Source organism: Rhinolophus ferrumequinum, chromosome 16 (genome assembly GCF_004115265.2).
Source record: "Rhinolophus ferrumequinum isolate MPI-CBG mRhiFer1 chromosome 16, mRhiFer1_v1.p, whole genome shotgun sequence".
In the NCBI taxonomy this organism is placed as follows: Eukaryota; Metazoa; Chordata; class Mammalia; order Chiroptera; family Rhinolophidae; genus Rhinolophus; species Rhinolophus ferrumequinum.
In genome coordinates this window covers 32,556,010-32,572,905 of record NC_046299.1, presented here as the reverse complement: position 1 = coordinate 32,572,905, position 16,896 = coordinate 32,556,010, and the positions used below count along the sequence as shown (strand labels likewise).

Below are 16,896 nucleotides of genomic sequence, written 5' to 3'. Positions count from 1 at the left end.
TCAATATGTCTATTGGCCATCTGTATGTCCTCTTTGGAGAAATGTCTGTTCAGGTCCTCTGCCTATTTTTTAATCTGATTGTTTGGTTTTTTGGAGTTAAGTTGTATGAATTCTTTATATATTTTGGATATCATCCCCTTACTGGATGTATCATTGTGAATATCTTCTCCCATTTGGTAGACTATCTTTTCATTTTGTTGATGGTTTCCTTTGCTGTGCAAAAATTTTGTTTGATGTAGTCCCATTTGTTTATTTTTTTTTCCCTTGCCCGAAGAGATATATCAAATATATATATATATAACTAATATGTATATAAATATATATACTTAGAGCAATATATAAATAATATAATGTATAAATATAAATATAATATAATATATAAATATAATATAATATATAAATATAATATATATTATAAATATATAAATATATATTACTAAGAGCAATGTCAGAGAGTTTACTGCCTACATTTTCTTCTAGGAGTTTTGTGGTTTCATATCTTATGTTTAAGTCTTTAATCCATTTTGAGTTTATTCTTATATATGTATAAGAAAAGATATGTGTTCTTGTGTTCATTGTAGCTTTATTTACAATAGTCAAGATATGGAAGCAACCTCAGTGTCCACAGACAAATGGATAAAGAAAATGTGGTAGATATATATAACGGAATATTACTCAGCTATAAAAAAGAATGAAATCTTACCATTTTAAACAACATGAATGGACCTAGAGGGTATTATGCTAAGTGAAATAAGTCAGAAAGAGAAAGACAAATACCATATGATTTCCCTCATATGTGGAATCTAAAAAACAAAATAAATGAACAAACAAAACAGAAACAAACTCACAGACAGAGAACAAACTGATGGTTGACTGATGGGAGGGGTGTTGGGGGATTGGGTGAAAAAGGTGAAAGGATTAAGCAGTACAAATTGGTAGTTACAAAATAGTCACAGGGATGTCAAGTACAGCATAGGGAATATAGACAATAATATTGTAGTAACTATGGTGTCAGACGGGTACTTGACTTATTGGGGGGATCACTTTGTAAGTTATATAAATGTCTAACCATTATGCTGTACAAATGAAGCTGCTATAATATTGAATGTCAACTGTAATTGAAAACCTTTTTTTAATTAAAGAAAAGAATGAGTAGGACCCTGCAAAAACTCAGAATTACATGAAACAATCAGTAGTAAGATAGTCTAAGATGAAGTACATACGGGAGAGCCATGTGGAACAGTGGTTAAAGGATGGGCTCTGGAGTCACAGTACGAAGGGTCACATCTTAGCATCACCACCACCATTAGGAAGAACAATAACAATGTCTTAGGACTTTTGTGAGAATTAAGTGAGACAATCTTCGTAATGCTAATATATAGGGATAGCACAGTTATAGAACCAGAAGGTGAATTATAAATTACAAGAGGTTCACTATATGGTCTATAAAGCTTCCCTGTTCTCTCAACAGGGGGACTGTAATAAAGGTAACAAGCAATTGCCAAAAAAAAAAAAAAAAAGTTCTGTTTCTTCGTGAAAAGCAAAATAGGGAAAGGGAGAGTTAGGGGAAAATCCAGACCACACTGTAATCAAAAGAGAAGCCTTTCGTGTAAAAGATGGTACTTATGTTGATCCTAAAGGCTAGACGTGATTTATGAAGATAGAGAGAATGAGAAGAAACGTACAATGAAAGCCAAAGTTTGCATGAATGTGAGACCTGTAGCACAGCTGTACTTCTGTCACTAATCAGCTATGCACTTTTGGATAAAGCACTTAATTATCATGGGCCTAAATTTATTTCCGTATGATATACATGGGTTTCGTGAGTTATATTATAGTTACAGTTTTATATACATTCTATATTTCAATCATCTTCATTCATAGTTCTCTCTAGTTTAAAAATTCACACGGGAACTGCAATATATACTGGGATCCACTAGATGGCAATATATGGCTTTGTACAATATATGGCTTTGTAAATGGATGTCTTTTCACAGAAAATGAAGATGTCTAATAATCAAACAAGAGTGTATTTAAAGTTCTCCAGAAAACACAGAGTGAAAAGTTTAACTAATTTCTCATTCAAAGGTCATTATTGAAACTTATAAAGCGGAAGCAGATGTTTTTTAAGCCCTTTGTTTAGACCCACGGTATTAAAGCATCATTGTTAGGACATTCTGTTAATCTTTTACTGCCAGGGTGGGTTATTTCATAACAAGGAAGTAAACACAGAATTATGTGCATGGCCTCCAATTCTGAATTGGGCCAATACAACACCTCAAAGACCCTTACCCTCAGTCAAATGTACCAAGCCAATCATTCTTAAACGTTTTCATCAAAAAGAGCCTACATATTCCACCACACCCCTCCACTAAAAAAGAAAAGGGAAAAAAAATCTATTTCTTTTTCAGCATGATACATTTTTTCAGATGGTGTCCACATTATCATTTTTAATAGTAAGAGAAAACTATCCTTATTTTTAAAGTTATGAGTATTCAAAAATTACAAAGAAGAAAATAAAAATCATCTTTAAGCAATAACAATGTTAAAATGTTTCTGTCAAACTATTTTTGGCAGATGGAAAAGAAATATAGATGCATCTTTTTATTGTTAAGTTAAAAATATTTTGAAATCTTTCCATGTTAATAAATTTATTATATTAATAGTAGGAGAATTAAGTTTTTTCAGCCAAATAAAGATCAAATACTCAAAACATTAGGATACAGAAGATCTAAATAAAATTGTTATTTGGAAGTCCCTTAAACACACCTTAGGAGTCAGTCTGTGGCATGGTGTTATGTTTTATATGTCACTAATACAAATACTGAGAAGTACTTTCAAAGTGCAACGTTGAAGGGTCTCTCTTCAGATACAAGACTATGTAGGTTTTAAAAATTATACTATGTAATTTACAGCACAACTGAAAACACTGACCAGTAACTGTGTTTTAGTAAAATGTTACAGTATGTTATTTAACACAGTCTTGAAATCAACCCAATTATTACAGACTCCATGGCAATAAATTATCCTACTTTAAAGTGATTTTAGCAACAAACTAGAGGTAGACTCATGAAAGAGATCTTTAAATTAGTTTCTACTTTGCCTATAACTATCTAATAAATATTCCAATCCTTCCTATATTATTATCTCACACTGTACTAGAAAAGAAGCTGTATTGTTACTGCATGGTAGAACTGATATTCAAGGATAAGTAAATTACTTTCAAGATGTTAATAAGCAGCTATAGTCTTCCTCAGAGAACAACTTCTATTACAGCTCTAAATCTACAATTGGTAAAGCATATTTAGTACCAGTTTTCTTTCTAACAGAGACATAAAAGGCTATTTCTCAATCAAACCAATGTTAACTTTAGTTCTGCAAAAAGGTCAAAGGCTACAGGCATGTCAGTATCTCCCACCACCCCACATGACGCAAAGCCTCGTCCACCATCACCAGGCTCTACTTCAAACTCGTGAGCTCTGAGGCCATGAGGTCTCCCCTAGAAGTCAATGACTTCAGTGTGTCAGGCTCAGTCAGACATGAAGAAAGACAGGAGGAAAATCAGTGGGAGGGACCTAACACATGTAGAGGCAAAGCAGAGCCATAGAAAAGGTTTTCTTAAGAATCCAGGTAATAGGGAAATCTATAGAGACAAAAAATAGATAACAGTTTGCTTAGGATTGGGGGAAGGGTTAGGGATGGAGGATTGATGGTGATAGCTTTAGGATATGGGGTTTCTTTTTGCGGGGATGAAAATGTTCCAAAATTGAGGGTGATAATGTTTGCATATATTGGGGAATATACTAAATGCCATTGAAACGTACACTTTGAAATATAATCCACATACCATACATTATATCCATTTAATCTCAAAGCCGTTTTTTAAAAAGGACAGGGGAGAAGCCGGTAAAAAGTGAGCCAGCAAATCCCAAACAGAGAAGAACATGAGACTCATACTCAAGAGCAATCCGAGACGAGGTTTGCCAGGGGTTCACATCACCAATGCTTGTGTCATAAAACCCTTCTTTTCTCCAGGATGGCCCCAAAGAGATTGCTCTTCTTGTAGGCCAAACTACTGCATATCCATCACACATATTGACTTCTTCAAGGTGAGGGCAATAAGAAAATGATTCAACGTTTTTTCAACTGGCTAAGAAAAGAAGTTCCATGCGTTTCAGTTTGACCTAAACTAATATCATGAACCAGGCCACAGTATCAGTTTTTTAAAACACACAAATGAATAGGATCCGTACTAAGATCCTTTGCTAAGAGAGTTAAACTGAATTCATGCTCTCTCAAAGAAATCCCTTTGCCTGAAGTGAACAGCACAGGCTGAGACTCACCATTCGCAATGTCACCTTGAAGCTGCAGAATCTGAGGAACTGGCATCGTCAGGACAACAATATCAAATGGCTCAGGGAGCCTGTTCCTTGGAGACTTCCCACTTGTCATTTCTCAGGTTGATCTGGGTCACACATTGTCTGAAACAGATATCGGCACCTGTTCCAAAAACAAAAGCATGCTCTCATAATCAGGATTTTTTCCCATATGAATGACAGGGAAGAGAAGAGTCACCAACTGGATCCATTCAAGAGAATGAAACGGTGCCATTTGTCTTCTAACACACCTACGTTTCATTTGCATTACTTTCTCACTTAGTGGGAATTCCTCTCCTTCTGGCATCCTTGCACCTCCCTAACAATGCCTGCTATAGGGGAAAAAATACTATTACAATGAATAATACTAGTAACCATAGCTGTTTTTCATTAGGCATCTATTTTATGCCAGGACTATGCCAAGCGCTTAATATACATCATAACAATTAATTTCACAGATAAGGAAACAGATTCAGAAATGTCATACCATGATTTAAAGCTCATTATCCTATCCTTATGCCTCTGAAGCTTATTATCACTGTAGAGCAAGTCTGCATTCAGTAAAGGTGTTAACAATTCTTCTCTTTAGTCATCGCAAGAAAGAACAATATTCCCCATAAAAGGAATTAATATTCCCTATTAAACCTAAAAAAGGTCTCTGTAAGAGAAATCAAAGTCCTCATCAATGGATTAATTACCTTTATTAAGAAGAATCAGAATTAATAGAAATACAGTCTAGAATGTCTCATCACATTTTCCTTCTTTGTGCTTATCACAAAGGTATTTTAATAGTTATTTGATTAATATTTTCTTCTCTTTTAATCTGAAATCCTCATGAGCCAGGAATTAATTCTATTTTGTTTCTATGTATAGCATATCCCGTGTTTCTCCGAAAATAAGACCTAGCCAGACCATCAGCTAGGTCTAATACAAAAGACTAATGCATCTTACCGCTTACCTTTTGTGTCTTTTGGAGTAAAAATTAATATAAGACCTGGTCTTATAGTAAAATAAGACCGGGTCTATATAATATAATATAATATAATACTGAATCTTATATTAATTTTTGCTCCAAAAAACGCATTAGAGCTGATGGTCTGGCTAGGTCTTATTTTCGGGGAAACAGGGTAGATTATATAATATAGTACTTGGCACATACTTGGTGTTTAATTAGTATTTTTAAGAGAATGAATTCTGAATCACAAACTGAAAGATAAACTATACTTGAATCATTAAGTCTCCTTGGTATACTAGCACTCCCCTCACATTCCAGTTTTTAGAAAACTTTGATTTAAAAACAAATCCACTTTTTTTCAGCCTCAGGAATAGAAAAGAAAGAAATGAAAATGGAACAAGAAGAAAAAGCACACTGAAAGTTAGATACAGAGAACATTTTGATGGTTGCCAGACAGGAGGGGGTTTTGGGGGATGGGTTAAAAAGGGGACAGGATTAAGATGTGCAAATTGTCAGTTATAAAAATAGTCCTGGGGATGCAAAGTAGAGCATAGGGAATAAAGTCAATAATATTGCAATAACTATGTGCGGTGTCAGATGGGTACTAGACTTACCAGGGTGATCATTTCATAAGTTTTATACATGTGTATTCACTATGTTGCACACCTGAAATTAATATAATGTTTGTCAACTGTAACTGAAAGATAAAAAATGATTTTAAAAAAAAAAAAAGCACTTTGGAAGATCCTGCTCATCATTACCTGGGACACCTCATGTTCCCAGCCAAGAAAATAAGTCCAACCTCAGCCAGGAAACTTCCTTTCTGTAGCTACTCCAGCTCAGTGGGATCCTTCTCATCTATGATGTCCTTTGACCATCACTGCCTTTATCACTCATTCTGACATTGATTCCAAACATCTGTATGCTTTCGGTATGTCTTATCTATCCCAAAATACTCCAGGCTCCTCCAGGTCAGTCAGGTTTCCAGAGCTAATGTACCTTACATCTTTCATTGTCCCTTTAATGATGCCACAACCTCGTAAGTACTCAAATTTTAAAAAACAAATGCAAATATGTTAAAAGGAACAAGGTACTAACTAGGCCCTGGGGTCAATCTCTCTTTGAGGCAATTAGGATCACTCTGTTCCAAAATTAGAGCAGGGGCTTGTAAATAGTTCCTCAACTTGCCTGAGGGTTTCTCCAAAGCCCCTGCTTAGGGAAGGTGCAAATAATTGGAGCTTTCAACTCACAACCACCATCTCCTTTACTACAACCAGAGCAGCTTTACTTGACTCTGTTCTATTTATTTAGGGTGTCTCACCCCCGACTTACTGGACACACTTGCCTCATTGTCTCTGGCCCTGACTTGGACCTCAACTACGCCACTTGATTTTATATGTTTTATTCAGTTATGTTTTAACATAATAATCCCTTTGAAAGGAGCATACTTTGTTATTGGTGCTGCTGAATACATGTGTGTTTAAGGGAACTGAAGTCCACTAACCTAGAAATGTTCCATACCCAGCCAAACGTCTTAGACATGTATCCCAGTGGCCCCAAAATGTTCTGCAAAGTGTATGTCAGTGGTTCTCTAAGTGTGGACCCCAGACCAGCAGCACCTGAGACGCTATCGAAAGTGCACATTCTCAGGCTCAGACCTACTGAATCAGAATCTCTGGGGGTCAGACCAGGCTTGTTATGATGCACATTAAAGTTTGAGAACCACTAGAGTAGATGACAGACCCAAATCTAACACCACAATTGGCAAAATCACCCAAAAGGTTGTATCTGCCAAGAGACAGGGGCAATAGGGTAGCTGCTCTTACTAACCAGGACGTTTTCCTTTCCTCCTATTACCATGTTTCCCCCAAAATATGACCTAGTCGGACAATCAGCTCTAATTCATCTTTTGGAACAAAAGTTAATATAAGACCCAGTCTGATTTTACTATAATGTAAGACCGGGTCTTAAATAATGTAATGTAATGTAATGTAATACTGGGTCTTATTATTAATTTTTGCTCTAAAAGACGCATTCGAGCTGATTATCCGGCTAGGTCTTATTTTCGGGGAAACACAGTAGGAGTGAAGTTTCTGGGAAAGTGGCATTTCCTTGTGAAACTAATTAATAACTTCCAAAAAGGACCCCATGTTAAAATCTGTAGGCTCTGGAAACTGTCATTTTAAAACAGAGACCTACATAAAATCTCTCAACAGTTAATTCTGAGCTTAGTAAATGTGACCATGTCCCTCTCTTGTGTAATATTTTTCAATGGCTTCTTTGACAGTGCTTACAGAGCCCCTCATGATCTGGCCCCTGCCTTAGTCCTGAACTTCCTCTCTTGCCACTTTCTCCCTCATTCACTACCTTCCTGTCGCAGTGACTTTTTAGTTCCTCGAATGCATCAACTTACTCCTCCATCAGAACAGTTGCAATTTCACGTGTCCACGGCATGGAATTCTCATCACTCAGCTCTTGGCCTAGTTCACTGTGGCTTACCTTTCAGGTACCCATGAAAACAGTCCCTCAGAGACACCTTCCCTGACACACTCCATACTAAGTCCTCTGAAGCTCCGATTCGGTGACGGCCTCGTAGAATATGCTCTCTCAGGTTCCCACTCCGTCTCCTAAGCATTTATTTCGTGCCTTTTCATTTGTGTACAATTACTTTAACGTCTTTCCTCCCTCCCCTTTACGCTCTACATGAACAAAGGGAGGGACCACGCCTCGTATTTCCCACCGTTTCCGCAGCACATATGTAATAAGAATTCTAAAAATCTGTGATAGCTATAAAGACAGCCGAATGCTAAGAAGGTTTAAATATTTTACGAAGGCAAAAGGTGTTTCTGTTATATATTTACTCGAGTTTATCCCCCGCCTCCCTCCATTTCAAAGAGAAAATGTAAATCCATTTTCCTCCTATAATTTCCTACAAATAGGTTTTAGGGAGCAGCAGTTCAGAACTGATGAGGTGGAACCTGAAACAAAGGGAACAATGTCTAACGAAATGCACTGCTGAAGTACACAGAAGAATGCTCAATCAGGGCGCACAGGCTATCCTGTCGCTTCTCTCTGAAGGACACTGCTATGGATGAATGCCACGATCAGCCATCTGGGAGAAATTTTGAGACAAAACATCCCAGGCTTACTTCTACTACATATATCAATTTCAGAAAGAAAATAAACACAAAAGTAGAAAGGGAGAGAATGACAAAAGGAAATATATTACCAGAAAGAAGCCACCCTAGCCAATGGCATCTGCAAATTAAACCATCTTTTCTAATAAATTGATCCTGTCAACTCTGACAGGTTATATTGTACATGTTGATTTTACATATTGTTAGCCAATGTCCCTTTTAAAGTAGATGGTAAAATAAAAACAAATAAATGTGGCAGTATTTCTCCCTGTTGGTAGGCCAAACAAAATAAAAGTTTATCACCCCGTCCTGGAAGCTAAATTCATCCTCTCATAAATGATTTAATAATATTGGCCTATTCAAAGGCAAAAAGCCTTAGCTCATCACTCTCCAAATGTCATAGGGACCACCAGGTAACTGATCTCTCTGGTTGCATAAAGAAATAAATGGCATGCTCCTTTGTAGCCCCTTTACCCCTGGGGCAGGGATTGCCCATGAAAGAGTGGAACTAGGGAAAGGTCTCTATGAGGTTGTTCTCTTGAGCCATGTGTCCTCTGACATGTAGCAGGAGGACAGCAACCTTTCATACGGTAGGGGGAAAGTAAGGAAGGAAAAAGGAGGCCCTAAAAAATCAGTGTTAAATAAGAGGAAAGGATATGAGCACCTTTCATTGCCCTCCATAGGATAGTTAATAGGAAAAGACAACAGGTCAGCTGAAAGGGAGCTCTGGTTCTCTTCCTTACTAGCCAAGCCACCCGAGGCGAAGTACTTAACCTCCCTGAGTCTCAATTTTCTCATTAGTAAATAGGGATCATGATAGTTACCTTGAATCATTGTTGTGAGAGTCAGAAATGATGTATGTAGAATACCTAGCATAGTGTCAGATAGTTAGCATTTAATAAATGAGAGTCATTTTTTTTATTTTGAATTTCTCCCAGCCCAACAATGACAACCTAAAAATTAAATAAACAAAACCACAGAAAATCACATTTCACTCACTCAAGGAGATTGTATCAATGAAGGAAGGTAGGCAGTTGGTTAAATTGATATCAATAAATACAGTTTTCTCTGTAATAAGCTTAATGTAAACACATCAGCCGATAAATAAGAATAGAGCATAGCTCAAGAGGTACATGCCTATATTTCCCCCTGCCCTTTACTACTTGTTCTGGGAAATTGGTCTACTTAAATATTGGCTTTAGAGATTTGAATCTATTCTCAAGCATGCCTGATTAGACATATCTCATACAGGTAATTTTCCTGGAAGTCTGGTCCCAAACTAAATGACTACTGATTGGTCCATTAGACTGTGGGATTGCAAATTCAACTGATTCTAAAATGGAGAGTATTTTTGGAATGCCTTGACAACTTAGGTTCTTGTATTGGGGATATACAAAGGTCAGCTGCATTCAAGTAGATTATTTTTTAAACTAATTAGCAAACGATTACTATGTACCTGGACTTACTTGCTTGGATTGACAGAGCATATCCTTCATTCCTCACAACAAGGCTTTGTAGTAGGTAGTGTTATTATTCTAATTTTTCCAATGAAAGAACCAAACTATAGATTTTTAAACTTTCCTAATATTACATAGCTAGGAAGGGGTGGTAGAAGATTAATTTGAATCCAGGTCATTCTTATTCCAGGGACTCTCTCAACTTATATTGTGAAAACACTAAATACTTTTTGTGGACCATTTATAGGGTAGAATGCTTTAAAGAAGCTTAAAGGACACTTAAGGGATTTAATTATAAAATTAAAAGTGGGATAGATAGGGTCTAGAAATCCTATAATAATAGATCTGGATAGAGGGAGGAAAGGACTCTTGAAATATAACAAAGATAGTATTAAAATAAACAAAAAGTTTATATATACACAAATTATATAGCCTTGAAGTCAATTATATAAAAGATTCATTTTTAAAAAGCATAGAGTGTCACAAAATGGGCTTATTGTTGATTTACATATTATAATGATATTTTTCTTGCTGTTTTTCTGTATCTTCCGAATTTTCTACCAGTAGTATGTAATTATTTTTTTAAAGTTTCTTTTTGAAATTAAAAATACACAGTGATAAGAAACTATGAAACTCACTGTCTCAAGAAGCTGTACAAATTGAAAATATAAATAGGTTTTTACTAAGAATTGGATAAATTAGAACTGATAGTCACCATATATATAAATATATGTATATGGTTAATGTATATTTATATATATTAGAAATCCATATTTATATCATTATACCAACCCACTATGTACAAGGTACTGTTAGATTCTGAGTGAGCTACAAATAATTGACCTCTTTTCCCAAGAGCTTCCACAGCAAAATTGGAAGATAAAAACATAGATTCCCACAAACACCTAACTAAATAAGGATGTAGGTACATTGGATTCAAGGACCGTCCCTCTGCCAGAACATCAGTTATATGGGGGAAGGGACTTTGGTTCTTGTATCATTAGTGCCTAAAATAGTGTCTGGCATGTAGTAAGTACTCAATAAACGTTTATTGAATGAATGGATGTATGCATGCATAGATGTATATATAATACAGTTAGTAAATACTTGAGGATGTCAATAAGTATGTATGTCTAACTTGAATCAAGTGCAAATCATGATAGAAATGAGATTTTTTAAAGTTATATGGTGGCAATATCTGAAGCTGATGGTAATATAATGCAAAATGTCCAATGATCTCACCATCTGTGATGGTTAATTTGTGTGTCAACGTGACAGGGTCATGAGATGCCCAGATATTGGGTCAAACATTATTCTTGGTATGCCTGTGATGGTGTTTGGGAAGAAATTAACATTTAAATCAGTAGACTGAGTAAAGCGGTTCCTAATGTAGGTGGGGCTCATCCAATCAGTCCAAGGCCTGAATAAAACAGAAAGGATGACACTCCCATAAGTGAAGAACTCTTTCTGGTTTTTTTTTTCCTGTCTTGGCATTCTAACTGAAACATTGGCTCTTCCTGGGTCTTAAGCCTACTAGCCTTTGGACTGGAACTATATACCATCAGCTCTCCTGGTTCTGAGGCCTTTGGACTGGAACTAAACCATCGACTCTCTTGGGTTTCTAGCTTGCCAATTCACCCTGCAGATCTTGAGACTTGTCAGCGTCCATAATGACATGAGCCAATTCTTTATAATAAGTATCTATCTATCTATGTTTCTCTCTCTCTCTTTCTTTCCACACACATACAGACACACACACAAGTATATATACATATATATATCTCCATCCTATTGGTTCTGTTTCTCTGGAAAATCCTGACTAATATACTTTTATAGACTGAATCCTAGAAAAATGGTATATTCAATCTCACTGATATCTCCCAAGGCCAGTATCAGGGATTCCTGGGGTTCTCAATAAGTAATATTTGATGAAGAAGACTAAAACAGTAATTATTCTAGAAATAGCTTATGAAACAAAGCAAATTCTCAGCCTATACCTTTCTTAAGTGATCCTGAATTTGGCACTTATAATTCATCAAGAAGCCTACTTCTGCTTAAAAAATTCATTTATCATCCAAGATCATTTATCATCTATTTTTTTATTAAAATTTATTGGGGTTACAATGGTCAACAAAACTACATAGGTTTTAAATGTACAATTCTATAATACATCATCTATATATTGCATTATTTGTTCACCACCCAGAATCAGTTCTCCTTTCATCACCGTATATTTGACCCCCTTTACCCTCTTCTATAATCCCCATCCCCCCTTACCCTCTGGCAACCACTAAACTGTTATTTGTGTCTAAATCATCTATTTTTTTAAAAGTCCATTTTCAAAACACTCATAAAATATATAAAGAAAAAATGAAAATCCTAATAGAAAATGGGCAAAGGTTATGAACATTCATAGAAAAAAATGCAGAGTTGATTAACAAAACAGAGATGCATAAACTCACTCATAATTAGGTAAATATAAATCAAAACATAAGGAGATATAATTTTTTAACCTACCAGATTAGCAAAAATTAAAATTTTTCATAATACCAAGATGTGTGGAAAGTGATGTTCTCATTCACAATTGATGATGAGATCTTCTTTAAGAAAAATAGACGACACAACCCAGTTAAATTAAAAATGCACATACCATTTGACAAAGCTATTGTACTGTTAGGAATTCGTCCTACAGATATGCTTACAAAAGTGTGCCAGGGTTAGACAAGAAGCAAAATTGGTATAAGCAAGAAAACAACTTCATACCTCCAAAACAACTGAAATATTTACCAGAAAGTTAATAGTTAAATAAATGATGGCACACATATACCATGTAATACTGGACAAGTATTGAAAAGAACAAAGCATATTGAATTTGCTGATATGAAAACAGATCCAAGATGTGATTCAGTCCATGATGGTCTATTAGGATTTCCCGAAGAAGCAGATAGTATTAATATTTAATTATGTACATAACTTTTATTTTTAAATGCTAATTTTAGAAAGCAGAAAAATCCTATTCCCACCTGATTCTTTCAAGTAATGCTTAATAATTGAAGAAACTCCTTGAGGTGCCACAAAGTTATAGTCTCCTTCTTTCATCACCATTCCTTCAATAGGAGAGGTCAAAGGCTTCAAAATGCCATGAGCTAACAGTTCATCATAAAAACTGAAATAAATCAATACATAACATAATTATTCACTATAATAAGCTCTAAAAAACTATATTCTCTTAAAAGAATTCTTAGCAACTGTAATACTAAATAACTAGAAATTGTCATATGATTGTCAAACTCAACTTATGTTTTGTGTTAACAAAATATAATTCAGATAAAAAATAGAAATGTTTCGAAAAATCCATAAATCTTTTGCTGACATTAGCCATGTCTTGTACATTTCAAAATTAAAGTCAGTGAAGATAAACAGAAAGGTATTCAGTACCTTTCTTGAAATTGGTTAAGATTGACTCATCACAGCTATTTTGTCCTCTTCCTCTATACCAACATAGTAATTCATATTTATTGAGCCCTTACTATGTTCCAGGTAACATCTCATCTGACCTTCACAACAACTCTACATGGCACGTATCATAGTTTTCCCACTTTACTCAGGTTAACCTTTTACTTGTAATACCATCAACAATGATAATATCGCAATAATTTCACTATGTTACAAGAGGCAAAATTTAATCCTGTTAAACATGGATGTTTTATATCTTTTGACATCAAACAACTGGTAAGACTGATTCTACCCCTTTCAACTTACTCACCTTTGGTGTTTTTTGGCATAATGAGGAGTGCAGGTGATGTATTGTGCACCCAAATCAACTGTGCTCTGTGGATTATGAGGGCTGCGGGCAGTAGTCATTCTTCCCCCTGTAATTAATTAATCCACAGGAAAACGTCTTAGTGTATTGGAATGAACCTTTTGCAATTAATGCTATTCACTCCTTGTTAATGGATTACTTTCCAGTTGTGTTAGAAAACACTTCTAAGTTGCAGGCTTTGTCATTTAACATTGTCAGGTACTGGTTGAGACAATTTGGTCACTGATTGTGAGAGATATTTTTAAAAGGACACATGAATAATGCAACAGTGTTCAGCGCTGTGCCTGGTGCATATATTTACTGATTAGAATGAAAGGAATGAATGAATGGATAAAATAAACTAATTAATGAAATGTCAGAATGAATCAGTCAACGAATGCTTTCACTCTTTCAGTCAGGATTCGTGAGAAAAACAGGATTCTGTAAACTAGATCTTCGGAAAGCCTTGGTCAATGGGCACTTTGGGACCCTCATGACCTGGAGAAAGCTGCAAAGGCACAGACAGGCCAAAATGAAAGCACATTTATCAATAACAGCGCTAGGCCCAAACTTTGCAGACTCGGGCCTCGCTCTGGAGTGTGTGCCCGACACTCTCACCCCGCCGCCACCCAAGACGGGTCGCCGCCCCCACCCGCGCCCTATTCTGGCCTTCTCCGGGTGGCGGAAGTCTCCAGTCACGTGAGGAGGCGCACACTGCGCAGGCTGGGCCACGCTGGGAGCCGAGTTGCTGGATTTTCAGCACAGACTTTGATCAGTGGGGCCCACGCCACCTTAAAATCTAAAGGTCCGCGCCGTCTTCTTTTTCCACGTTTCGGCCGTCAGACGACCCACCTGAGTCCCCAGCCTTGTCCCACACAGCGAGGTGCAAAGGATGGGCCGTCTCCTTCCTCAGCAGCGCTGCGCACAAGCTTCCTGTCAGCCCGGCGCCCACGATCAGCACCCGCGCCATGGCCCGGTATCTCCGCGGCGACGCTGGCTGGCTTGCAGTTTGTGAAAGGGCCGCTGGAGGCCGAGCTAGCGTCTCCGGGCTCCGCTCTCCAGGCCCCCTGTCGCCTGAGCACTCCCGCCGGCCGGCCTGCAGGGGGCAGAGTGGAGGCGACCGGTGTTGAAAGGAGCTGCGAGTCCTCGGCTTTCCCCTGGGCTTGTGGGCTGCGAGCCGCCTTCTAAAACCCGCTGGCCCCATCAGATAAGCTGCAAACTCGGCCCTGCCCCTCGCCTAGAAAAGCCTGGAAATCATGTAGGTTAGAGTGTGAGAACCCGCCTCTCCACGGGGCTGGTGCTAAGTACAGCTGAGACCCAGCCCAGCGTGACTACAGGGTGACTGTCTGTCTGCCTGGGGGAACCTTTGCTCTCTTAATGTTCTAACTGTAAAAGTGGGGACAGGAGGGAACATACTAGCGACACTAGCGTAAGCTTTCTTCCACTGCCTTAATGGCCGCTCTTCACAGAATAGAAAACGATTTTGGAATCAGGGAAATATTTTTCTTAAACTGGCCCTTGGGCTTTGTGCATTTCAGCTGATTGTTCTATTGGGTTGTACTTCAATTCCTTTTGCAATATCCCCCATTAGGTGCTCATCCAGTTTTTGTTTGAAGACTTCTCAATTGGAAAATTACTTCCTGCAGAAATTTGCTCCGTTGTTAGATGTATCTACATAAAATTATTCCTTAAATATGTTCTTTGAGTTAAGCCAAAATCTTTCTTGTAGTTTTCACCAATTAGGGATCCCTCCCACTGTATGGTGTTGTGCCAGGTAGAATTTATGGCAAGAGTGTGTCTCAGCCTTCCTGTCCATTTTGATGTGGGCATTTTCTCATTTGCCAGATGTGTGGAAGTCACTCAACTAGATTCTGGATCTCTTTCAGAGGGAATTGCTCCATATGTTCATTCATTGTGTCCTTGGGAGGAGGGGTGTTCAGAAGACTCCTATGTCTTCATCTTTAAAAATTACTCGTCATTATTTTATTGACGTATAAGTCAAGATTTCACAAAGTTGAGTAACATTGTTTAACAAGTCCTTTTATTCCTATCTACTTGTTATGTGAACAAGGTATCTAAGCACTGTTTCAATTATTTCCAACTCATTTAGAAATGGTATACTGCCCTAATCACGCACTCAAAAATATTCTTTTCCTTGGTGTATCTTCTCTGGATCCCTGGGTTATTCGTAAATTCATAAATGCACTGTTTGCACTTAAAATGTTTGAGCCTGTTCTATATATATTTTTTTTACATATTGGTATTCACGTCCTATTTCTGATGTGGCTTGAGAACATACTTTGCAATATTTTAATATTTTTGAAATTTATTAATATTATTTCATGGCCAACATATGGTCTTTCTTAGAGAATATTCCTTATGCACTTGGAAAAAAAGAATATTCCGCAGTTGTGGTGGTGTAGTCTATGAAAGTTAATTTGATCAAGGTTTTTGCTATTTTGCTCAGATTTTCTATTACTATACTGATACGTCATTAATTCAGATATCACTTAACTTGCGATATATGATAAAGCTCTCAGAATTGGGCAAAACAATACTGTAACAGAAACTTTAAAGAGGGAATTTGTGCTACGAGATAGGGTAGTTGGAAAAGCATGGATTTTGGGAATGAAGCAGGCCTGAATCTGAATCCTGACTGCCAATTATACATTGTTTTTCTTTAGACAAATTATTTAATTTTTCAGAGCCTCAGTTTTCTCATCTGAAAATGGTAATATTCCTTACCTGACAGAATTATTTAAACAGTCAAATGATATTAGTTGCTGCAATTTTAATATCATATTAACATCTCCTTTTATATGTAGATCCCAAATGGGGTACATTTTCAAAGTGATGCCTTCGATCCTAATTCTTGGAACTACTCATGGTACCTTTTGATTTCGACGTTCTGTGAACCATGAAGCAAATATAATAAGTTTCTAGGAATTAAATGCTAAGCTGCTGAAATAACTGTCAATGTTATTATTCAGTTTGGGGGGGGTTTATTTAGCAGATCTACAGTCAAATGTGTATTTCTGTATTCATATATTTTGATATGAGTCAACTAATATTCCCCATCTACCATTCTATAGCTCAGTTTCCCCTTTACCCTTATTTTGTCACTGTGATGAAAATATATATAAATATATCCACACCTCCATGGAAGACT

At 36.8% G+C, this 16,896-nt stretch overlaps 1 protein-coding gene across 1 annotated transcript in view; it reads right to left on the bottom strand.

The window, feature by feature from the left end:
• The window catches only part of RNLS (renalase, FAD dependent amine oxidase), a 260,375-nt gene extending 244,507 nt beyond the window's left edge, over positions 1-15,868 (bottom strand). Inside the window, 5 exon segments of the mRNA XM_033131183.1 lie at positions 4,344-4,420; positions 4,422-4,500; positions 12,949-13,091; positions 13,692-13,797; positions 14,580-15,868. Coding sequence (XP_032987074.1) covers positions 4,344-4,420; positions 4,422-4,500; positions 12,949-13,091; positions 13,692-13,797; positions 14,580-14,931 — 757 coding nt within the window. The 5' untranslated portion in view covers positions 14,932-15,868.
• Between the last annotated feature and the right edge of the window lie 1,028 nt (positions 15,869-16,896).